A 24,236-nucleotide genomic window follows, 5' to 3' on the forward strand; every position below is an offset into this window, starting at 1 on the left:
GGCTGGCGCACCATGGCAGGGACCGGGCACAGCAGCAGTTTCCTAAGGACGGTGAGGAGGCTGGCCAGGTACTTGAGCTTGTTTCCCTCCCAGACCTTAACCCCCTGAGTCTCCTTGCCCCGCTCAGAGCCCTGCCGGTTCTTCTTCTCAGCGGCTCTGTTCTCTACCCTGGCTGTCCTCCCGACTCAGCGCAGGTCACGTTTCTTCCCAGGAAGCCCCGCTTACCACGCTCCCCACTTGAGCTGGTGTCTGTAACCCTCCTCTTTCCCGTGTCCGTGCAGCCCAGCTGCAGCCGGCACAGGGCAGAAGCCCTTCTGTGAGGGGGGAAATGGCAGATAACTTGAGTTTGTCTCGTTTCCCCTCCCGGTATACCCAAGTGCCCCTGAAGTCCCCGATCCTCACCTTTACTTTGTCCACTAAGGCCGTTCCTTCATTTGCCCGTAGAACCCCAAACCCAAGCTCCCAGTCCCTATCTCTGTAGCTTCCCCCACAGTACACAACCGTCCAGAACATCACACACTCGCTCCGGCCTCGTCCACTCTGCAGTGGGCCCTCTCAACCCAGCTCGCTTTACAAATGAAGAGGATCTGGTATCCCAAGCAGCGTGAGCCATACGATGGCGAGAAGGAGACCCCACAATGAATGCAGTAAGAACAGAACTGGAAATGAGTCTTACTCCAGGCCCTCCCATCTGGAATACCAAAGGGGGGCAGCAATGGACTCAGCTGCTGTGTCCTCTGCACAGAAAAAGATTGAGCCCACAGGTGATAAGGGTGAGCCCCCAAACTGCCTAGTCACGAACAGGACTGATAACCTCTACCGAGTTAGGGCCCGGACATAACCTCAGCTAACCTAGGCTCAAGTACTTCATTTCCCCTCGTAATACAAAAGGGAGCGAATCTCCTCTTCTGAAGTCTGCCAACTCTCCCAAAGAGAAGAAAGCAGAGATGAAGAAGCTTGCCTTGTTTAATGGGGAGAGAGAAAAGAAATGTGCCAGGAACATGGGGTCTAGAGGTGTGGACAGGGGGCAGCACCCGGATGGGAAGTGGAGGTGGTTTACGTGGGGGGAGATGGTGCGTGCCGAGGGGTTCTAAGGAGGCCAGTGACCGTTTCATTCTGTTGCTTCGTATGCCCTTGTCCTACAGATAGGCAGGAAAGCCCCCACCACAAGGCAGGAAGGTGGGACTGAACTCTGGCTGAAGATGGAGGGAACGCAGAACTTTCCCAGGCTCGGGTTCAGACAGACAGAGGCAGATAGCTCCATATATACAAACTTTACAGAAAATAAATAAGGAGCTGTGATCAGCTTGACTAGGTTTCATCCTGGATTCTTCCCACCCCTGTGAGAAGTAATTCCAGGGCATTAGCTGGGAACCTTTCAGGCCCTAGGCATGTTAGAACCCACCCCCTCCCCAGGAGCCCACCTCAATCCCCACAGCTCCTCGGCATCGAGAACCCAAGCCCCCAGTCTGAGGGTCTCTGGAATAGGCGCGGGGCCCCGTGCCCACGTCCCGGCTTGCCAGGAGAGCACACCCAGCACTGAAGTTAGTGCCACCTGAGCCCCCTCCCAGGGCAGGATCACAGTGGCAGCCCCTCTGGTCTGCAGAACCCTAACCCAGTCTCAGAGCAGGCCCGGGAACAGATCCTCTGCTTCCAGAACCCTCGGGAGCCCCTCAGGGCCGGGCCCCCTGTTCCATTTGCTGGTGCTGGCCCCGCACGGCAAACCTGTTGACGTGCACCGGTATGGGCACGACAATCTTGGGGTTTCTTACGGGCTCCCCAGAACGGCTGCTCACATTGCCAGCTTTGATGCGCTTCCACTTGGCCCGCCGATTCTGAAACCAGATCTTGACCTGCACCTCACTGAGCTTGAGGGCGTGGGCGATCTGGGACCGCTCTGTCAAGCTCAGGTACTTCTTGCAATGAAACTCCTTCTCCAATTCCAAAAGCTGCTCACTGGTAAATGCCGTGCGGCGCCGTCGGCTCTTGCCCCCAGGAGCCGTCACTCCCGCCGCCACCGGTGCCCCCTCCTCCGCTCCAGTCCCCAGGCTTCCCTTGAGCTTCGGTTTAGGTCCCAGGAGAGCCCCGGGGGCCCCTGCAGAACTGTCCAGGAAACCATCCTCTTCGCTGTCACCGCCTGAGCCCTCTTCCTCCTGCTCGCTGCCTGCTGGGTCTCCCGCTGGTGCCTCCAGCTTCTCCTCATCGGAGCTGTACACCTTCCCCTCTGCTGTGGCGAGCGAAAACCAACGGACGGGGAAGGAGCCGGCAAGGAAAAGATAGGCAGGTTGGAGGAGGCACGTGGAACCATGGCCAGGCACGGACAGAATGGCGGCAGGAAGAGAGAGACAGGGAAGGGAGGAGGTGGGGAGGAGGGGAGACAAGGACAGCACAGCCAGGATATGGGGTGGGGAAGAGGTTCAGGGAAGACAAAGAGATGGAAAGAAAGGTATTAACCAGCACAGATTTCACTATAGCCAGTGGTGGGGAGGGCAATCAGTGTACGTCAAAGGAATGCCATTCCCAGGACCAGGACCCCTCAAATCACCACCACCACCACCCCACCTCATCCTCTCTACCCACTACCTTCCCAGCTTTCTCCAAACCCAGGCCCAGGGCCTTCCACTCATTCGCCACTCTTCCAAATCCAGACGGCCCAGTCCCCGGAGTGAAGCAGTGTGGGACTGGCTCAGGAGCCTTTCCGTCACTCTAGGCAGGAGGCAGCCCGTCTGCGGGGTAGACGGGGAGATCACACTGCCGGCCTCGGTTACTCTCCTAGGGATCCTCACCGGCCCGGGGTTGAGCTCTGTTCTGTCTCCCCTCTTCCCCTCTGCCCTAGATCCAGAATCTCAGAATCTCATTTCCAGATGGAAACTGAAGGGCCATCTAATTCCCCGTCCTCACCAACCCCCCCCACCCCAAATCTGGGCCCAAGAAATGTTACCAAGGGCTTTGGGACTTGTCCTTCCCCCTACTTCCAATTCTCCCTGACCAGCCTAGCCAGCCCAGAATGGGGAGCCCTCCCAGCTACAGGCCGCCTTCTCTGTGGCCAGAGCTTCTTCCAGTCGCCCAGCTCTCCTAGGCCCCTTTCAGTCCCTCCCCTCCTCCTTAACTGTAAAATGACATCATCTCTCTCCCCACCAAGGATGCCGGAACAGCACAAACAGCTGCTTTCTGCTCAAGTTCTGAATCCTGAGGACCCTGAGCTTGATGTCAGCAGGAAGAACTGGAGGGAATATGGTAGAAGATAAAGAAATAGAAGTGCAACAAGGGAAAATGTAGAGAGGAAAATGGTAAAAGAAGAAATCTTGACTCATTTGGTAGATGACTGATTATTTGTAATTACAGCCATATCAAGTGTTTTAAATCCATATGTAACTCTAATACTCTTAATTCAATCATCGGTTTTAATCTTATCCATGGACAGTTTTGTCAGAACTTCAAATAATGGATCGCAAGTGTTTTCAGTAGTTGAGTTGTAAAACTGCCTGGTTTTCTGCCCAAAGGGCCAATAAGCAGTGAAAAAGTCAGAAGAAACCCAACCAACAGGAAAGAGAACAAGAGGAAATGGGTAACCTGGACACCAACTAGTCAGCTCTTTACCACCGAGTTCACAGTGTAAAGGGGTTGGGATTTCGTAAGGGCGGGAGTGCATCGGTCTATAACCACCACGTATCCCACGGACACTCATAAGCTCTGAGGTTGAGAATATGACCCGAAGTAAAAGAACATCAGGGAACAGTGAAATGCCTTATAAGAGGAGCAGGCTGTGCACTTGAACACCTTCCAGCACCCCTCGCCACCTGCCTGTATTCTAGAAGGAGCATCTTGGGGTCTCCAGGACCAGCCCGGTAACCTTCCCCAGCCCCAGAGCTCCTTTCCCTTCCCTGACGCCATCAAGCTACACCTCTTCCCTGTCCTGGAGAGCCATGTTTACACCCTCTTTAGAGGCCAGACTTCTCAGCCCACGTCCAGATCGCCCACCTCCATCACACTCAGCTTCTTTCACACCTCAAGGGTATTTTTATCCCCAGCCCCTGCCTTTTCTTCCTTTAGGGCTTCATTCTTCATCTAATTTCAAAACCCGTGTGGCACACCCTCGTTTAGGCTCACCCAGCCTACCTATGTTACTCCTACTCATTGCTTTTCCTCAGTAAGCACTCTCTGTTCCCTCTAGCAGCTTCCCAGGCTTCTCGAGCACCAGCTTCACATCCATCCGTCCGTCTGCCTGTCCCTCGGTCCATCTACAGAAGTTGCTCCTTGCCATACGTCCCACGCTTCATCCCAGACCTCATTCTAGCCAAATCCATGTTTTCTACAAGCATCACATCCTTGGTTCTCTCCTTCATTAACGGCTCTTTCCCACACTATTTTCCATTTTCACAGAACTCAGACTTAACATGTCCCAAACGGAACTCCTGAACTCGCTCCCAAACCAGCTCTTCGCTATCTATACCCACGTCCTTCCCAGCTTGGTTAGTGGTAACTCCATCCTCCTTGTTGTTCAAATCAAGCCTCACTCCTCTCTCTCACAACCCGTGCCCACTCCTGGAGCCCACCCTTCTCACCCGTGTCCCCTGCATCCGACCAGTCCCAGGCAGCATCACGTCCCGCCTGGTTCATCAACCTGTTCTCCAAACTGGTTTCCCTGCTCCTGTCCTCCCCTCCCCTCCCCTGCCCCTCCCCCAGATGATTCTTCTGTTCAGAATACTATACTCTCCACCTAGATTTTTGCACTCGCTCATTCCCTGTCTCCTTCAGGTCCTGACTTTACCAAAGAGACTTTCCCCGATCATCTTTTCAGAATGAAAACTCCCAGTACTCCTACCTTCCTTTTCTGCTTTATTTGTTGCTATAGTACATGTCACAAACTTTATTCATTTATTTTATCGGCTCTCTTTTCCTATTAGAATATCAGCTTCATGAAGGTAGGGATTTCTAATATACTTTTTTCACTGCTGTATCTTCAGCAACTAGAAAATTATCTGCACAGAGTAGGCACTCAGTAAATACTTACTGACTAAATAAAAAACTATTCCCAAACACTTTCTCTCTCCCTTCCTCCCTCTCTCTCCCTCTTCTGTCTCCACCTCTGTTCTTCCTTTCCCAAGCCTCTCCTAATATTCTCCACAGCCCCACCCCATCCAGTGCCCAGAAGACATTCTCTCCATGAGTATTATTCTACCCACTTTTCAATATGTCCTCTGACCTCACATTAGCTGGAGAGAAACCCATATGCCGTGGGAATCTATAGAATCTTATGCTAAAAGAAATAAAGGAAAATCCTTCACATCATTACTAAATCCTCTGTCAATTTTTAAGACCTGGTTTGTAGTACATAATAACAAAAAGAATAATAAAAGCTTTTAAAACCCCAGCCCAATATTACAATATTCTAAGCAGCTACTAAAAAGGCAGAAACTGGATTTCAGGGCTTGAAGGATGAAATCATTTAGCACAGCTCCAAGCACCCAGGGGGTGTCCAATAAATCTAAACTGATGATGATTGAGATGAGGCTCCCAGGTTCCTTGATCTGGCAGGGCCCTCCTGAGATCATATCATCCATCCCTCTGTCTTCAGACAGATTCCATAAAATCAGGCCCACATAGGCAGACCTCCCTCAGTGCTGCTTTTAAAGCCATACAAGGGGCACAGGTTCACAACCTCTCTTGGTTACTTGATCCCGGTGGGATGCTGAACGGCAGGGGCAAGAGTTTCTCTCTGCGCCTTTATAATCATGGCATTGAGGGCTCTGATAAGCAACTCTTGGAAGGAGGTGGGGGTGGGACAATATGACAGCAACCAGGAGGGGGAAATACAGCTACACCCTCAGAGGAGAGGGTCTGGGGCAGTGAGCGACACTGAGATGTGGGAAAGAAAGGGCCAAAGCAAGCAGAAAAAGGACTGGGGCGGGAGACAAGCGGGGCAGACACAGTGGCAAGAGAATGAAATGATGAGTCAGAGAAACTCAAGAGGCTGGAAAGTTTAGAGAAGGACTAGAAAAAAAAAAAATCAGGGAAAAAGAGAGCAAAAAGCTTAAAAACAAAACAACAAAAAAAATCATACCCCCTACGTTTCTTCCCCCAAAACACGACTGCATTTGGAGCAAAGCAAAACATTTTTGCCCTGCCACATGCTCTTTGCTCCACCAAGATGGAGCACTTTAAGATGCAATCAATACCCAAAGTGAAGGAAACATATTCAGCAGAATCGGATGAGCCATACAGTAGCCCAATCCTTAACAATATAGCGATCCTGAAATGGCTTACTATTTTCTTATGGATTAGCTAAAAAATAAATGCAAGCTATTTTCTTTTATCTGATTTGTAATGAATATTAATAGTAAATATAATCAAACAAAACAAAAATTGCACACAGAAAAATGTGTTGACTAAAAACTGACGGAAGCAAATCTTTCTGATAAAATTTCTAATTGCAAAATTTGATTTAGAATAATTAGACTTGATAGATATAATGTCCATAAAAGTAAATTACTAATTGCAGATGCTATAATTGGTTGATATGAGCAAAACCAAAACAAACAAACAAAAACCTTGAGCCATAAAATGAGGCTTCATTGAAAAATTTTACATGGGAAATGATTCTGATAAGAATAATTTTAGCAGGGGCACCTGGGTGGCTCAGTTGTTAAGCGTCTGCCTTTGGCTCAGGTCATGGTCCCAGGGTCCTGGGATCGAGCCCCGCATCGGGCTCCCTGCTCCTCAGGAAGCCTGCTTCTCCCTCGCCCACTCCCCCTGTTTGTGTTCCCTCTCTTGCTGTGTCTCTGTCAAATAAATAAAATCTTTAAAAAAAAAAAATTTAGCAAAAGGAAAATTTTTAAATTGGAAAAAATTTGACTATGTATATAGATAGGCCAAACAGATAGAAAGGTTCTGTTGTGTATGAAAATGAGATTATTGGTAATATAAGAGTATATTGAGTTTTCAGCTTGTTCCTTATGTGTAAGTCTAGAGTCTGAAAGAAGTGTCGAATCTATCTAGGGGGGATGACTGTAGGGCAGACTGGTTATTAGGAAACATCTAGAGTTTTTGTGCACTCTCATAGTGGATTATCCTAAGAACCAGAAATCACAAGGTTTGAACCTCAATTACTCGTCAAGTCCATGCAAGGGGCATTCTTCCCACCTCCAGAGAGCGGTACTCAGGCCCCAGGGACATACTTGCCTGGGGCCTTGTTTCCAAGAGGAAGGGAAGCAGCACCAGAGATCTAGAAAAGCCCATGTTTCGAACGGATCTGGTCAGGCTGGGGAAGAAATCAAGGGCCAAAGAATCCATGGTAGGTATTCTCCAGGAGAAAAAATAAATAGCACCAGATTTGCACCATCTAGAGGGGGAGTCCACAGCTGTGCTCACCAAGAATGATGGACCTGGGTTGTGGTGCAGAAAACCACTTTAGACCCCCAGGTATGGGAACTCACAGAGCCCCTGTGCTGCCCCTCGCCCACCCTCTTCTGTTTTAGCTCCTTTAAAATCAATAGCCTTTATTATCCGCTGAAGAGAAATCTCTCCCCCATTACACTCAGTTCTGACTTCTCTTCCCTCTATTTCCAAAATGACTACCCTCACATTCCCCAAACTACTGTCAGGGCAATAAGTCTCTTCCTGATCATCCTGGGCCAACTACTCAACTTCCTGAATACAGAAGCAATTTGGGGGAGGTCAAAAGGTGGAAAGAAACCCAGGTCATCCCTCAAAAAAGAGGTATGTTTACCACTACTCTCATTTCTAAATCTTCATCATCATGCCCAGGACAGAATTATTGCTCCGTTCTTTCTGGAAACAGTACTTTTTCTCCCATCATTTACAGCAATTAGCTCACTTTCAATTTGTGTTTCACTCGCCCCCACTAATTTCATGCTACTCCTCCTCCCTATGACTTCAGGTGCAATAAGGAACGTTCATTTTCACTTTCTCTCTCTCCACTCTCCCTATGACCCTTCAGCATTTCTTACTCCAAACTGACATGGGAATTTTCTCTACACCCCTCCAACCTTCGATGATAGGTTCAGGGCAATTTCCCCCCCACTCAGAGCTCCCCCTCATGACGTAGCAGCAGTACCATTGTCAAGGGTACCCTTGTTACCTTCAACGTTCCAAAACATTTTCACACTTACTATTTACCTCGAAGCAACTCACTGAAATAGAGTAGACCTATTAGTAGTACTAATGGAAGTTTGGTAACCTTATCTCAGGTGAAAAACCTGAGTTTCCGAAAGATTGAGTGATTCTCCTAAGTCACACAGCTAGAGATAGATTAATGTCTAGAACCTTGGTCTCCGAAATTTCCAACCAATGCTCCTTCTATCCTTTCCCCTCCCACTCCAAGTAAATGCCCAGATGCCTCATCAGATAACTAACCTTGCTACCAAACCCAGTTTCAGTCCAGACCTCATCCCTTTCACTTATCACTCCAGAGCCCTAGCCTGATCATTAATATCTCCCCTTACCACGCTCAGAGAAGGCTCTTAAAATTGCCACTTACCAAATTTCACCTTTGTCCTCAAATAGGCTATTTGTCCCATCATTTCCCCAAGACAAAATTCCTATCAGATCTATTTTTTTTTCTGTCATTATTGGTTTGTATGATGTAATCTTACCAGTCAGCATTCCTTTTATTTAGAAATGTATTTACTTGTTTTAAAAATAACATTGCCAAATTATGGAAACAGTTTTGGTTTAATATCCATTTTTCTTCTAGCTTCTACTTTACAAATGTGTCATCCATCCCTCAAGCACAGCTCCTTCTTATACAGGAATCACCCTCACTGAGGAACAGACATTTTTCTACCATCCTCATCTCTCTCCACCTTCCTCATTACAGAGCTCTCTTCAGAGCTCCTCTCTTGGTGTCTCTTCCATCACTCCTAGGGCTACCTCTCTAGCCAGAGAGAAGGCTTTCCTCCCTGATACTGAAAGGGAGTTAAGATACATCCTTGCCTTTCTTTCTGGTTGAGGTAGACATCTGCTTGGGGTTTGTTTTTGTCTGCTCAGCATCCCTTCCTCCTTTTGTTCACTAACAACACCCCCTCCCTTTGGGCACTGCCCCTCAGCAACTACCCAGTATAGTGGGACTGTCAATCACTTTTCCGCACCTTTGTGACAATGTAGGCACGTGACCTGGATCTGACCAATCCTAACATCCCATCTCTCCATCCCCCTGGAGACTGGACTCAAGCTAGTTAATCAGTCACCCTGGAATGTTGTATATGCTAGAATCTACTGGGGTCTCAACCTGGGATTATAAAAAATTAGAGCTGCTGATGCTTCTGCCCTTTCTTACTTCTCTTAAGGAGAGAACGAGGCAAAGAAAGAGAGGAGCAGGGCTGAAAGAAAGATCTAGCAATACCGTTTGCATTTCTGGATCCACTCAACTCCTGTACTTAGAGTCATGTGAATCAATAAATGCCCATTTTAGCTTAAATTGGAGTTAAGCTACTGTCACTTGCAAACCAAAGAGTTCTACATCCAACGCTGTAACTGGAAGTGACAATGGTCACAGGACTCCAGGGAAAGTAAGCCTCTCTACCTCACTCCCACAGCTCTCCCATCCCAACTAATGTTTCCACGTTACCTGAAATTATTCATAATATACCATCTAATATTCCACCAGCTTGAAATTCACTTGGACTTTTAAAAAAATCTCCTTGGGGTGCCTGGGTGGCTCAGTCGGTTAAGCATCTGACTCTTGATTTTAGCTGAGCTTATGATCTCGGGGTCATAAGATCCAGACCCACATAGGGCTCCACACTCTGGGGAGTCTGGTTCTCTCCTTTTCCTTCTCCCTCTGCCCCACATCCCTCTCTCTAATAAATAAATCTTTTTAAAAATCTCCTTAATCCATCTAAGTATGAATTATTTTAATCCAATAGCTTTCCTCCCAACATCAAGCTGAGATACGATATATGAGAGAATAGGAATTGTGGTGAAGAAAGGAGAGGTGTTTTTTTTTTAATATATATACAATGTAAAGAAAAGAAGAACAGGCCCCAATGGGACACAGAAGAAGGGCTTTTGGGTAGTCTTGGGATCCACAGAGAATGTCCAAATTCGAGACAGGGAAACCAAAGGAGGCAGAAAGAGCCAAAGAAAAAATGTGAAATCTACCCTTATGAGATGCATACATTGGTTCTCTTCTGGCATTCCCCGCAGAAACACCTCTCAGAATACAGTGCTATTTCTATCATTACTCCCAGATGTATATCTCCTTATCAGTACAGAGTGTCACTTAACCTAGCCAGTTCTTAATAAAGAAGTCTTCCCCAACTTAATTCCCAGATATGCTCCCCATCCATTTCCAGTACAAGGACAATACCAGTAGTTTCTTGAACACCAATTACTTTAGGATACTGGACAAATATCTTCTCATTTAATCCTTAACTCTGTGAGGTAAGTATTGTTGCCCTATCCTGCTGGTGAGGAAGCTGTGACTGCAGAGGTTAGTATTTTGCTGTTGATATTTCTCTCACAAAAAAAGGGGGTAGCATTAAGATCTGTATCCAAAGCCACGCTCATTCCTCTGTGCGGCACCCTATCTCTTTTGTGAACACTGACTTCCCCATTCCCCTATCACAAACACTGTACCAGATGAAGAAATAATAGAGAAGGCCAGCAACTGATTCCACAACTTTTCTTTTTCTCCCCCCCCCAATGGGCACTGCTTCCTTCCCCACCAGGTAAAGTCGGGCACAATTGGTCCCTAATCTTTTTGGCCTCAATAAGATCGCTTACCTTCATGAAATGTTTCTCTCTCATTATATACGTCCACAGCCATAGCCAGTCACCCCTCCCCAATCCCAGATGACAGAGCCTTTTCTATCCTAAAGCCCAGCCCTGACTCCACTAATGTTTACACAGTGGCCTCCTCTTGGGCACAACTCAGCACCGGGAAGTAGAGAATTTCCCCCAATCCCTTTGCTCGGGTGCTTTTTTTTTTTTAAAGGGAAACAATTCATTAATAAAGGTCTCCTTACAGATAAAACAGAATTGTGGAGCTGGAAGTGACCTTGGAGATCATCTAAGTCAAACCCTTAGTACTGATGAGGAGGTTCAGCTGCAGAGAGGCCAGGATCATTCGGTCCCGTACTCCCAGTAGCTGCACAGAACCATGGAGAATGGCTGTCACCCACTGCAGCCCAAAGCACTTCTTACCTTCACTCCCAGGAGGATTTCGTCTTCCTCCCTTCTCTTCCTGTTGCTCCCAATACTGACTTCCCTTGTAATATCATTTCCTCCACAATTCAGTCAAGAAATCCATCTCCCATTACCTCCAGTTCAGAAACAGTTCTTTCTGTTTCTCCCATCCTCAATTTTCACATCCTAGTCTCTGGGAGTCCCTGCAGCCCCCTTGCTTCTAATACAGATTTCTCAGTTCATCACTTGAAGGTCATTCCTTACCCTTCCATGGTGGGAAGGGAATGAAGACGCTGCTTCACAACCACTTCCTACTACAACTTAATTCAGCTTGTGGGAGTCGCTGTTCTAGCACACCAAATTCAAGCATCTCTCCTCCCCAATTCTTTCTCCCAATTAGCACACCAGTGTTTCTTCCACATTACTCTAAGCTGACAATTTTCTCCCATATTTCCAGTAAAAAACCCCCACCTCCTCGTCACCGCCCCCAGCCCAGCCCTCTCTGCTCCCCGTGATCACCTGTACAACCATATGGGCGCCACCCCCTGCGTTGGAAGCTCCGTCCTTCCCGCCGGATCGGAACCAGGGCTGCTTCTCTCCTACCCCAGCATGGGGCACTTTCTCCTGTTTCCTCTAGATAAAAATTCTCTCCCACCAAACTCTTTCCCTGTCATCATTCCTACTTAAGTTTCCCTCTTTTTGTACATCTGCTCCATAATGCTGTCATTTCTATTGCCTCATTCCCAGCTTCAAGGCAAAGATCCTTCTTTCCCAATTACTTCGGAGGCAAAATTCCTGCCTATAGCCTCCCATCGTAATATTCTTCTCATTGCAAAGCACTTTGTTCATCATACCGTGTTCCTCCTCTCCAATTAAAATATTTCCCCCTCGGGGCGCCTGGGTGGCTCAGATGGTTAAGCATCTGCCTTCAGCTCAGGTCATGATCCCAGGGTCCTGGGTTCGAGTCCCACATCGGGCTCCCTGCTCAGCGGGGAGCCTGCGTCTCCCTTTCCCTCTGCCTGCTGCTACCCCTGCTTGTGCTCTCTCTCCTGTCAAATAAATTAAAAAATCTTAAAAAAATTTTTTTTAAATAAAAAAGAATAAAATATTTCCCCCTCATTATTCCAATTACTGCCTTGCTCCCATTACTCCTAGTATAGACTATTTATGCCCATCACTCTGAGTATGAGAATTATCCTCCTAATCATCTAAATCTCTATCTCCACATTTCCATATGCCACTGCAGAGATCTCCCTTCTCTATTCAACCCTCCCAAGTGTTACCTTCACTGTGGTATAAGGCACCTCAGTATCCCACTCCAAACCTCCAGATAAAATTTTCCTCTTGCCACTTCTGGGATCCCTGTCTCTCAACTAGGGGTTCTTAACCCTTTTTATGCCATGAACTCCTTGGCAGTCTGATACAACCCATGAACCCCTTCTCAGAATAATGCGTTTAGGTATATAATATAAAACACATAGGATTACATTAGAAGCCAACTATATAAAAATGCAGTTTTCAGATATTTAAAAATGAATTTGTGTTATAATCATGTATGTTTATTAATTCATTAAACAAGATGCCTCCAAGGCTATAAATTTATAAGAAAATATCTGTAATTTCTGTTGGTGACACAAATCTCAGTTACTGCTGAAACTACTATGGTTTCTGGCCTACACTCATAACTGAAGAAAATGCCAAATTTTAGTTAGAAGTTAGCAAAAATAAAGATGTAATTTTTCCCCACCCATAATAAAGAGATCCTTTTATAAGAGGTCCATGAAATCCATGTTAGAACCCTACTTTAAACATCAAAGCTAGAAAAACAAGCTTTTATTTTATGGAATTGACCAAAACATTAAAAATAATCTGAATCAAAACCTTTACATTACAGATGAGGAAACTGAAGCCAAGAGAGGTTGTGAGGCTTTGAATCTCCCGTAGTGTCCGGAATATACTAAGTCCATAACAGACACACAATAAACGTTCCCTGAATTGAAGGAAGCAATTTGCCAAGGTTGTGCAGCTAAGTGACAGGGCTGACCCCTGAGCACACGTGTCACGACTCCTCGATACATGTTCCTTCAATCCCATTAAGTTAATGCAACATGTGCCTTTCTATAAATGCCAGTGGAGCAAACACTCTCACCGTGTGCTCTTCCTCAACATTTCTAGGAAAACATGGGTCTCCATCATTTCCAAGAAAAATTTCCCTCCTGTTTCTAACAACAGAAGTCTCTGATTCCGTGTCACATTATTATTTCCTGTTTTTCTCTCATCAGTAAATACATCTGGACAGTCATAATGCGAACCTATTCAAAAATTAATCGATGTCATCTAAAATGTTCTCCTGTTATAATCAGGTGCTTAGCTTACAGCAATCAGCCCTCAAACATCATGCTCCTAGGAAGTTTCCCTAGTTTCCTTGCATGATTTCCATCATTACTGCCAATCTCTGTTCAGAAATTAGCAAATTTGGGGGCGCCTGTGTGACTCAGTTAAGCGTCCGACTCTTGGTTTCGGCTCAGATCATGATCTCAGGGTCCTGGGATTGAGCCCCATGTCGGGCTCTGTGCTCAGCGGGGGTCTGCTTGAGATTCTCTCCCTCTCCCTCTGCCCCTCCCCCTGCTCGCTCTCTATCTAAAATAAAATCATTTTTAAAAGTTAGCAAATTTTTTTAGTTTTTTAAAATAATGTTCACTATACTGCCATCTCCTGGGTTCGTTCCATCACATTCTCTTTCTTGTATCATCTCAATGTTTTCTTTTCAAATATTCTTTCACCATGCTCACTACTGGCATTATCTTTCATGTCAATCTCTCCCTGTATTTTTATCATCCATCCAACAATTATGTATGGATTATCTACCATCCTTCACTTCTTAAGTCTTCGTTTTCAAGCAATCCAACTCCTTTCTCCCTGAATCATTGCTCTAAGCACCCCCAATTTAAAGTTTTCTTCTGCATTTCCCCAAATGGACAGCTCTTTCCATCGTTCCCCCCAGCACCCAGGATCACCTTTACCCATCGTTGCTGAAATGTGTATCTGCACATCTCCAGGTTAGCTGTGATTACTCTCAGGCAGAGCTCACATGCACCTTCACATGCAACAGGACCATCACTGCCCAACTCACTCAAGGCAGAATTCTCTTTTCCTTCTGTCATTTAGAGTTTACTACTGTCTTTTCTCCATCATTCCTAATACATCGAAGACTTTGCCATCACCCCAATTCAAAGCTCCTTTTCCCCATCACTTTCACATGACTCTGTTCTTATGACTCTCTAGATCTCTTATGTTGATGAATACAACACCACTGCCCACATGAGGCTACTGACCATTTGAAACATGGCTAAACTGAACTGAGATGTGCTGAAAGTATAAAATATACACTGGATTTCAAAGATAATATGGAAGAAGGATATAAAATATCTCATTGAATTTTTTTATATTGAGTAATGCTAAAATAGTGTTGGACACATTGGGTTAAATAAAATGCATTATTAAAATTAATTTCACCTGTTTATTTCTACCTTTTGAAGATGGCTAATAATGTTTTAATTACATAAATGGCTTGCTAGACAGCACCACTCTGGGCTCTTCTGTTGATTCATACTTTTAAATCTTCTCTATGAATTCAAAATTCTCTCCTCTTTTATCACTTCTACTAAGACACCTTCCCCAATTATCCTCACTGTTCCCCACTTTCTAAACCCAGAATTATTTTCAATCTACCATTCTCCATATCTTTTCTACCCATTATTTCTGTACATGGTATTTCTTTTTGCCTGTTAATATAGCTTCTGCCCCCGCAACTGAATCATAATAAAGTTGTTCTCTTTATCATCAGTCGTAGTAAGGTGGTGTCTCTCTTAACTCAAAGCAAAATTTCAGAAAAAAATAGTAATTCCCAACAAAAAGAACTTCATTCACCATTCTCCAGATTGGCCTATCTTCACTATAATTTCATTTAATAGGACTAGTAACTGTAAAACACTAAACAAATGTAAATTAATAATTTCAGACCAATGTCAGTCATTCACACTAGAATAGCAATTCCTCCTCTGTCATTTTAAAGATAGCATTCTTTCTCCAAACTCTTCTAATGTTGAGGTTTCAATCCCATTATTCAAGCAAAAACTCTCATTTCATGCTAAATACTCTGATACAATTCCCAAAATAGAGTATTCGTTTTCCCACCATTTTCAGCACGGGCCATGTGTCATCATTCCCCAAACCAATTTTATGTCCAACGTTTCTGGAGTTTCCTTTTCTTTTCTCAACTACTTCAGGGAAAAAAAATGAAGACTGGGCAGGTGGACGTGAGTGGTGTAGTGAGGAAGAGTCAGGAGAGTCTGTACTGAAAGTGATAAGTGGGGGTCACAGATAAAGATCTTCCAGTCACTATCCTCTTTGAAGGTTTCTTCTGAAATCTCTCCTTCCTGTCCTGCCCCTTAAGCCCCACTATAAACCCTTTATGTGTACCTCTTCCCAATATGAGTGATTACCTTCACTCTACCACCTCTCAGAATTCTTCCTCCATAAGGTCTCCTTCCCATCATTCTTGTCTTTACTCCAAGAACAAGTGTCTTTTGATTGCTTCCAATATTTTCCTTAGATGATGATCTTTCCTTCATCATTCTCTCTATACAAATTCCAGTTTACTATCACTCCCAGTATTGAAAAACCTTTTTAAAAATTTAATCCTAGAGTAGACACTTCCCTGTTTCCTACCAGGACATTTATTTAGCTCTGTCCCAAGCCTCTCAAAACAGAACTCTCTCACACACACACACTTCTGGTCCAGAGATGCTGTTCCCTCTTCATCTCGCTCAGGCTAGAAATCCCTTGTACCTCTATCTTCCAATAGACAGACCTCTTCTCTCTCATATTCTCTCTCTGGATAATCTGGGGATAGAGTGCATTTGTTGGTCCTTTGCTCTATTTTTCTTTCCTCAATATTTCTTTTCTGTTCTTTTCCTCTGCTTACTCCTCCCTCTCTCTCTCTCTCTCTCTCTCTCTCTCTCTCTCTCACTGCCTGGTTTTACAGCCAATATTCTATCTGCTTCAGAAAAGAGCCTTCATTCTACAAATGTCAAAATAAACAACTGAGGGGAAGCTGAAAGAGTAGGACACATTCTCCCATGGTTTAGGCATCTTCCTCCCCAGATTCTCCTTCCCTAGGATGTCTCCCTTTCTGCTCCCCCTCAGCTCATCTCTTCCTCAGGTGTCTGCTTGTTCCTCCAGCTCCTATTGCCCCCAAAGCCATCCCTCTGATGGTCTGCCTTGCTTTTTTCTGCCTTAAGACTATTATTCCAAAAATCCTACTGATCCGTTCTTCTTCCGATCATCCTGCCAGCTGCTTTCCCCCTCCCCTCCAGGCCCTTTTATCTTGTGGACATTTCCTCCCACCTTCCAGTTGCTGCTCTATCATTTCCTTTTGATCCTCCTTGGGAGATGCTGCTCAGACTTCAGCCACTGGATCCCCCTGGCCCAACCAGGTACAAAAACAACAGCTGAACCCGCAAAGCCAAAATGCTCAGGGCTAAAGGGGAAAAGGAGAGGAAGACAGGCTCTGTAGCAGCACTTGGGGTCTGGAAGAGTGGTTAGACCTTCGGATAATTTCAAGGAAGGGCCCAGAAACCTATCACCAGGAACTGTCTTCTCCTGGCAAAGGACAAAAGGACTCTTGGGTCTCCTCCTTGCCTCTGCTAGAGTCAGCCCCCAGGCCTCCTGGGGTCACTTTTACCTGCTAAGCTGATGTGACGAATGGTTAAGCAGAGGTGGATTCATCCTGGCGCTAAAGAAGTTTAAGCTTCAGGAACCCCACGCTTGCATGCAGCCTGTTTTCCTTAAACAGAGTCCACTAAATTGTATAAGCTCTGGATCTCATCACACCTGGATCTGCCCCTGGATAGGGGAAAGCTTTTCTGGCATCTAGGGCTTGAGGATCGATTAGGGAGATCAGGAGGGCTCCGGGTAGCTTGATTCTACACAGGGTTCAGTTTGATACACCCTGCCCCTATTGAGAGGGCACCTTCCCATGGAGGAGCCAGGGTTCCTGAATTACCTCTTGGCTGAATCTCACTGGTTCCAGAATCTTAGCTATGTTCTGGACTCCAGGCTTTGTGCCACGCCCAGCCCAGCCCAGCTTTAGCCTCCATCTTGACCTCCCCGGGTCAGTCCTGGCCCAGCAGGTGCTAGGCCCCCTGCTAGCTAATGTTCCCTTAGGCCCCCTACTCAGTTCTTCAGGGCTGATCTCTAAATGTGCCAATTCAGAAGTGACCTCTACTACTAAGGCAAAGACAGGTCACCAACGTGGTCACCATTGCTTGGACCCTCCCTTTGCCCCTGCATTCACAGAGCCTATTTGGGGTCAATACAATCTTCTCAGAAGCCAGAACTGCCTTCCCCTTACTGAATTGACAGCTGCCCCAATGTACCCTCACCCTAGGGTCTTGCTAGTGTCCCCAGGAATCCCACAGTTGCAGCTTCTCTATTCTCCGCAGAGGAGAAAAATGAAGGGATTCTTAAAAAGAGAAGTGGGAGCAAAGGCTTGAGGACTAGAACGTGGGAAGGAAAGGTACTAATTTGGAAGGGAGTACTGGGAAGTCTTGGGTGAGGCTTCAGGCACTCTGGAAGACAGAGCGGGGCAGCGGTTCTGGGAATCCAGAGGTGCCGTGTTTGGAACAGAACTGGAGGTGGTTCTGCAGAACCCGACATCTGGGGGTCTGGGATTCCAGGGCTCCAGGCAGGTGCCGAGATTCTGAGCAGGCTGCTGTCTGGGATTTCCAAGTGAACGAGCCTCCCGCCCGGCGCCCTGGTCGGCCCAGCACTTACCCGGCAGACTTGGGAAAGTCGCTGAGAAGTGCGGAGGCGGGGGCGGTGGGGGCTCTGCCACTTTGTCCCGGGCGGGCAGCAGCTCGTCGGCTTCCAGCCCGCCCTCCGGGCGTCGGCCGCCCGGCTCGGGGTTGTTCCGGGCGGCAGTGGCGGCGGCGGCGGCGGCGAGCTCCTGGGGCCCGTAGAAGGCGTCGGGCGGCTCCGCGAAGCTGGGCAGCGCAGTGGTCAGCGCCACCATCGAGGGCACGGCCTGGCCCAGTCCCGCGCAGAAGGTGTTGGTAAGGCGGCCGGCAAAGGAGGCTAGCGGGGCGAGAGGCGGGAGGCCAGCGGGCAGCGGCGCAGGGGCCAGCGCCTGCGGCAGCACGAGCGGCCGGTAGGGCACGAACATGGGGTAGCCGGTGTAGAGCAGGTGGCCCGAGCGAGGCGGCGGCGGCCCGATCAGGGAGTCGATGGAGAAGGCAGTGCCCGGGCCCCCGCCGCTGCCCCCGCCGCTGCCCCCGGGGGCACCCCCGCCTCCAGCTCTCTGCATCGTGCCCGGAGCTCCGGCCGCCCCGGGGCGCTCCCCTCCGGGCGCCGCCGTGCGCCCCGCGGCTCGGGCGCCCCGCGCGGACACGCAGGGCTCGCTCCCAGGCTCCCGGCCGAGGTGGCGGCGGGGCGCGGGCTCGGCGCAGTGTGGCTCCGGCGCCGCGCTCCCTCTCTCTCATAAGGAGGGAGGGGGCGGGCGAGCGGGCGGGCTGGGGGTGTCGCCCTCCGGACTCATCCATCTTCCTCAAATTACGCTTCACTTCCTCCCTCCGCCCGCCGCTGCCGCGCCCGGCTCCGCTCCCTCCGCAGAGCCCGTTCCCAGCGGCCCGGCCGGCCGGCCCGGGACCCCCGCCCGCTCCCCGCGGCCCAACCAACTATTATTAATGGAGATTGATGAGGCCGGACACGCCGCTTTGTGAAAGTTTGCGGCCGACGAGAAGGCGGCGGCAGCTGCTGGGCCGGTGCCCCTCCCTCCAGCCAACCCGCCCCCACTCAGCCCACCCTGCCCGGGCGCGGACGTGGCGCGGGACGCCAGGCAAGGAGAGCGCCCCGGGGGGCCGGACCACAACGCCCCGGGCCCCGGGCCGCCGCCCTCCGTCGGACCCTGGGCCGGTCCCCGGGTGCCTCCCCGCCCCCGACGCCCCTTCCCCGGCCGCCCCAAGAGCGAGCCGTGGCCACGCGGGTTGGACGGGACCTCGGCGCCCCCTCGGGCGGCGAGGCGGGAACGGCAGGGGGCGCGCTCTGCCGCCGGGCGCCGCAGCTCAGGGCCGGTGGACGGGCTGGGGGTGGGGGGGCCTTTTCCCCTTGGTAGTTTCTTCCCGACTCCATTCCCCTCTCCCCGGGTCTCTTTTCTCTTGACATTGGCTCTTCCCCTTCTTCCTCGTCCCCTCCTCCGACGCGGACTGCCTCAGTTCCTCACTGTGGCCTCTGTGGGTAATTTCCTCGAGCGCCCACACTCTGCCAAGTACGTACCATTCCTCTCACCTTTCCCCTCCATCTTTCTCCCATCCCTTACATGCTTTTCCTTCCTCCACTCTTCCCTTTCCTGCCGTCCTTCCTATTCCTATCTGATTATTCCTATTTCTCGTTCCCTATCCCAGTTGTCTTATTCTATTTTTCCCCCTCATTTCTCACCTATATCTGTATCTCTTATCTGTCTATCTCTGTCTCCCTCCCTCTCTCTCCCTCTCTTCTGCTATTAATTTCCCTGATTGGCTCCCCGGCTCCAGCACCGCTGATGAGCCCTATTCATTCCTGGGCCTGACACTCTCGACCTGCCCTAGCTGATTGCTGGGGGCTGGCCCCAGGAGCGCTGATGAGCCCCAAGGGTCAGCAGCGCTAATTATTCGCTAATTGCAGATGACTCTGTTCACCTCCCCCATTCTCAAACACAGAAATGGTAGCGTCTTTTACCACCCCCACCCCCTATTCCCAGCAGTATAGTTGTCAGTCTAGAGGCAAAAGTCATGGGCACTTTTGCTTGATAGGTCAACCGGCAAAAAAGACTTAAGACAGGCAAGTCGACAGGAGAGTGACCCGATTTTCAGGATCCAGAGCAAGCCTAGCTAGCTAAAATGAAGGTTACCTGGTCACCGGGAAACTGTTACTAAGGTGGGCCAGGGAGAGCCAAGCCAATTAAAAGTAATAGCAAAGCCAGGCCAGTTTAGGAAGATGCAGTCTAGATAGGGGAAGTTACTTGGCTCAGGTGAGGAGGGAAACCTATGCCCAAGAGTCTCGGGGTTTCTGAGCCAAGGCAGAGCAGGCAGGAGGGAACTCTGGATCTCAGTGACATTTGTTCAAATCAGGAGTGTCGTGGTGGCCTAGTGAATACCACTCATGTCAGACGTATGACAAAACCACCCTGAAAGATACTGTCACTAGGGTGGGACAGAAAAGGGTGGGACCCTAGAAGGGACCTTTCTTTGGTTATGCTTGATTGACAATTCATCAGGGAAAAGGAGAAGAGTGTGGTTTCCATGAAGTCCTGATCTATCTTGGGCTCTACATTAAACTCATGAAACCTCTTAGAGACAAGTCTGGTGGGAAGATGTCGCCATGGAGAAAGAAGAGGCGCCTCACCTTAGGTCTGGGAACCCTGCCTCCCTACAAGGGTACTAGGATCATCTTTGTACATCCTCCTAAAGATCTTCTTCAGAACCCTTTGCTAAATTAACCAAGCACTTCAGGGTACCAATATGGAAGACCAGACTTCAAAAGTGTACTGTACTTTAAAAATGAGAGGTCAGTACTTGGTTTGATGGCTTTACAGTGTTGGATACACAATAGAGGCTTATTGACTTGATAAATTATTGAGAGAACTTTGGGTTACAATCACTGAAATTAAAGCTGTATGAGCAGTAACAACACCAATCAAAGCATGAAGGAAGAGACAGTTTTTAAAGGAACTGCATTCATTTTTTGTATAGGTAATAAAATTACCTAGTACAAAATTCCAAAAACTCAACGGGGTATATACTGAAACATCTCCCTCCCACCAGTACCCCCACACACACACACTCATAAAAGGCCACTTTAATAAGCCTGTCGCTCTCTGGTAGGACAGAATGGATCATGCACTGTCAGGGACTCAAGGTTAAAGACCCTCTGATCTTGAAGATGTATGTCATCCAGCTCAAGCCAAGAGCTTATTGCCCAGAACTAGACTTAGTAAAGTGAAATCCTCTGCTCAAGCTGGCAGAGGGTACAGGCTTAAAGCTTGTTGCCAACAAATCCCAGCTGGCCCCCAAACCTGAAATGAGGCAAGTGAAGCCCCGGGGATTTTGTATTGCCCTGCTGTGCTGCATGTTTGCTGGATACTGTATTTTGTAACCCATTTATGCACCCGATCTGCCCCCTGGCCATGCTCGGTCATGAAGTGTGACTTCTGCAGAGTCCCTGACATTCACTGGCCAACCCAGGATGAAAGCCACGTACACAGTGGCAACGGAAGCAACCCATTCCCTCTCCCTGCCCTTCTGTAGATGCGGAACCAAGGCCAAATGGTAAATGGAAAAAAGCACCGGCTGGAGTAGTAAGAGTGGAGTTCAGTTTCTGTCCTGACCCCTCACAGAGCTGTGTAACCTTGGCCCCTCTGACTTAACTCCATCTGTGAGAGAAAGTGGTAAGTATCTACTCTGCCAAAAAGCCCGTGCAAGGACCAAGCGAACATGAAGAAATGCCTTTCAGAATACCTTCCCTTCCTGCACTAAATGGACAGAGAAGAGCACAGTGGTCGAGAAGTCCCCTGGGTCGGTGGCTCTCCTCTACTTCACCATCAGGACCAGGGAAGAAGCGGTCACTATCAACTCTGAATAGAGCTGGCTCCTCTCTTCACCAAGAGGAAACTCTGTGCTTCTCTGACTGAATGTCCGAACAGGCCCATTGTGGGCAAGCACTTTTCTCACTGTCTCAAACAGTATTCTGCTTCTTTAACTGTCCACATACTCTAACTTGTCCCACTCTCACGGTTTCACCTGTTGGGTAAAGGCTCATACAGAGGAATTTTATCTTGAACCTACCCTCTCTCTGCTTGTCCCTGTATCGGACCTCACCATCTGGCCTCCCCTTCATGGTTTGGAAACCAGCACCCAGGATACCAAGAACGAAGTATTCTAAAGTCAAAGCCGAAGTATGTGTACCTCCACTTATTGGCGGGAGAGAGTCCACTCACGATGGGCAGCGTCGGGCCCTGCCCGCGGCCACCCTCTGGTGGCAGCAGCGCGCAACTGCGTCAGCGTGAGTGAAGTGCGGGGTACTGCAGCGCCCCCTGGCGTTAGTCCGGGAGACGTGCGAGGGCACAGGAACCCGACCAGGTGAGCCTTCCTAGGGCGCGCGCGCTGGGTGCCGCTGCGGGGTATTTAACTGTGAAGGCACTGGCTGGGCGGGGGGGATTGCACCCAGGAGTCTTAAAGTCTAGTATGCATGAGCGTAGGTTCGTGTATATTTTTCGTGTCCAGTTACTTGAACCCCGTGTATCTGTTGTGTAAAATGTGTGCCGTTTGTGTGTGCGCACGCGTCACACGTGGGTGGGTTGGTGGTGGGGAGGTCCGCGCCTCCAGTGCAGGGCGGAGTCCTCACGGAGGCGTGAAATTGGTTTGGAGCAAACACATTACGGAAAGCAATTACCGGGGAGAAGTTCTGGGCTCGTGGGACCCGCAGCCAGGAGGCTAGGGAGGAAGCTCCCTGGCTTGCAAGAGTGTCTGTGGATGTCTAACCCCAGAAAGGACCTTCCTCACACGGCCTGCTGATGGCAGAACGGGTGAGGCTGGGCCACAGATATTGCCCACTCTCCATCGTCTTTCTTCCCTTACTGCTGTCCTCCTTAAAAAGGCGTCCTGCCGAAGATCCAGTACTCTCAGGTATGGTCAGAAATCCTTCTCCCTCCTTACCACTTTGGGAGAGGCAACCCCCTCCTGCGGAGTCTTCCCAGGTCCCTGCCCCTACACGCCCTCAGGTCCTGCTCCCACATGTCTTTTGCATTCACTTAATTGCCCCTTGTATTTCAACTAGTGATTCACACCCTTGTTTTTCAGACTAGATGGGAAATTCACTGAGGGCAGGAACTGGCCTCGTTCACAGCTGTAGATCTAGTGCCTAAAACCTGGGACTCAGGAGGCGCAAAATGAATGATGTGGATGGGATTAAATAAAGTTTCCATCAAAGTGCAAAACAACTCTCTCAGGAAAGTCATCCCCTCGAGAGTCAGGATTCTCTTAGAACAGAGCTTTCAACATCTTTCACATGCCAACGATCCCATTTACATCGCCAGACCTGACCTTGTCTCTGAATTCCAGATTTCTAGATCTGAACGACCTTGTAACATAGCCTCTTCGAGATGTGTAATAGGCAGCTCCGACTTCATACCTCCCAGAGGGACCGCCTCATTCCTCCCGCACCTGCCCCTTGCTCATCTTCCCCACCTTAGTAATTAGCACCACCATCCACGCAGTTGTTCAGCCCAAACACTGAGAGGCATCCTGGATTACACTTTCCCTCAGCCCCCACATCCAGTCCATCAGCATGTCCCTCCAGTCTCCAAACAGGGTCCCAAGTCTCGCCTACTGCTTCCCCATCTCCGGGGACTCGACTTCAGCAGGAGCCCCCTAATGGTCTTTGATTCTTCCTGGCCTCTCCCCTCTCCCCAAAGCCATTCAGAGATCTTTCCAAACCTACATCAGTTCAGGGCACGCCCGGGCTCTTCCCCACTCCACTCACGGGCCTGGGCCTCAGGTCAAATGTCACCTCCTCCAAGAGGCGGCTTCCCTGTCACCCAGTCTCCAATAGCTCCAAGCAAGCTGGCAATCACCGTGTGAATTCCTCAGAGGGCTTAGCACTGCGGCACCTTGCCGCCCACTTGCTTAGGGTCCCCTCCCCCAGAAGGCACTCCGGGGGGGACTGGAGAGCCAGGCCTGTGTGCGTGGCACCTGGACCACAGGGGCACGTAAGCCCTTGCCCAGCATGGGCCGCGGGGCATTCTCCCAGGCCTCCGCCCCCGGACAGGACGGGCTCTCCGGGAGAGGCCCCACACGGTGAGGGGAACTGGCACATGCGCGAGCCCCGGGGAAGTCGCGGCCCGACCCGTCTCTCATCCCCTGCCTGTGCCGACTTCCCCACCCCCGCTCCCAACCCGCGCGGGCCTGGGGCCTGAGCGCTCAGGACTTAACCAGCGTCGCCACAGCTGAGGGGCCGGGCCTCCGTCTGGCGGCCCCGTCCCCCCGTCACGCCCC

At 49.2% G+C, this 24,236-nt stretch overlaps 1 protein-coding gene across 1 annotated transcript; it reads right to left on the minus strand.

Annotated features, from left to right (window-relative positions):
• Positions 1 to 948: 948 nt before the first annotated feature.
• GBX1 (gastrulation brain homeobox 1) lies at positions 949 to 18,514 on the minus strand. Its single transcript, XM_036102102.1, has 2 exons — positions 17,986 to 18,514; positions 949 to 2,227 (listed from the first exon to the last, which is right to left on the minus strand). The coding sequence occupies exons 1-2, from the start codon at positions 18,512 to 18,514 to the stop codon at positions 1,674 to 1,676; spliced, it is 1,083 nt and encodes a 360-aa protein (XP_035957995.1). The 3' UTR covers positions 949 to 1,673.
• Between the last annotated feature and the right edge of the window lie 5,722 nt (positions 18,515 to 24,236).

Source organism: Halichoerus grypus, chromosome 12 (genome assembly GCF_964656455.1).
Source record: "Halichoerus grypus chromosome 12, mHalGry1.hap1.1, whole genome shotgun sequence".
NCBI classification, from domain to species: Eukaryota; Metazoa; Chordata; class Mammalia; order Carnivora; family Phocidae; genus Halichoerus; species Halichoerus grypus.

What these genes read in the sequence shown, in the direction of transcription:
- GBX1 (XM_036102102.1), bottom strand. Translation starts at nt 18,514, where the DNA reads ATGCAGAGAGCTGGAGGCGGGGGTGCCCCCGGGGGCAGCGGCGGGGGC. An exon ending in GACTTTCCCAAGTCTGCCGG is followed by an intron (nt 2,228 to 17,985) that starts GTAAGTGCTGGG and finishes CGCTCGCCACAG; the next exon opens with CAGAGGGGAAGGTGTACAGC.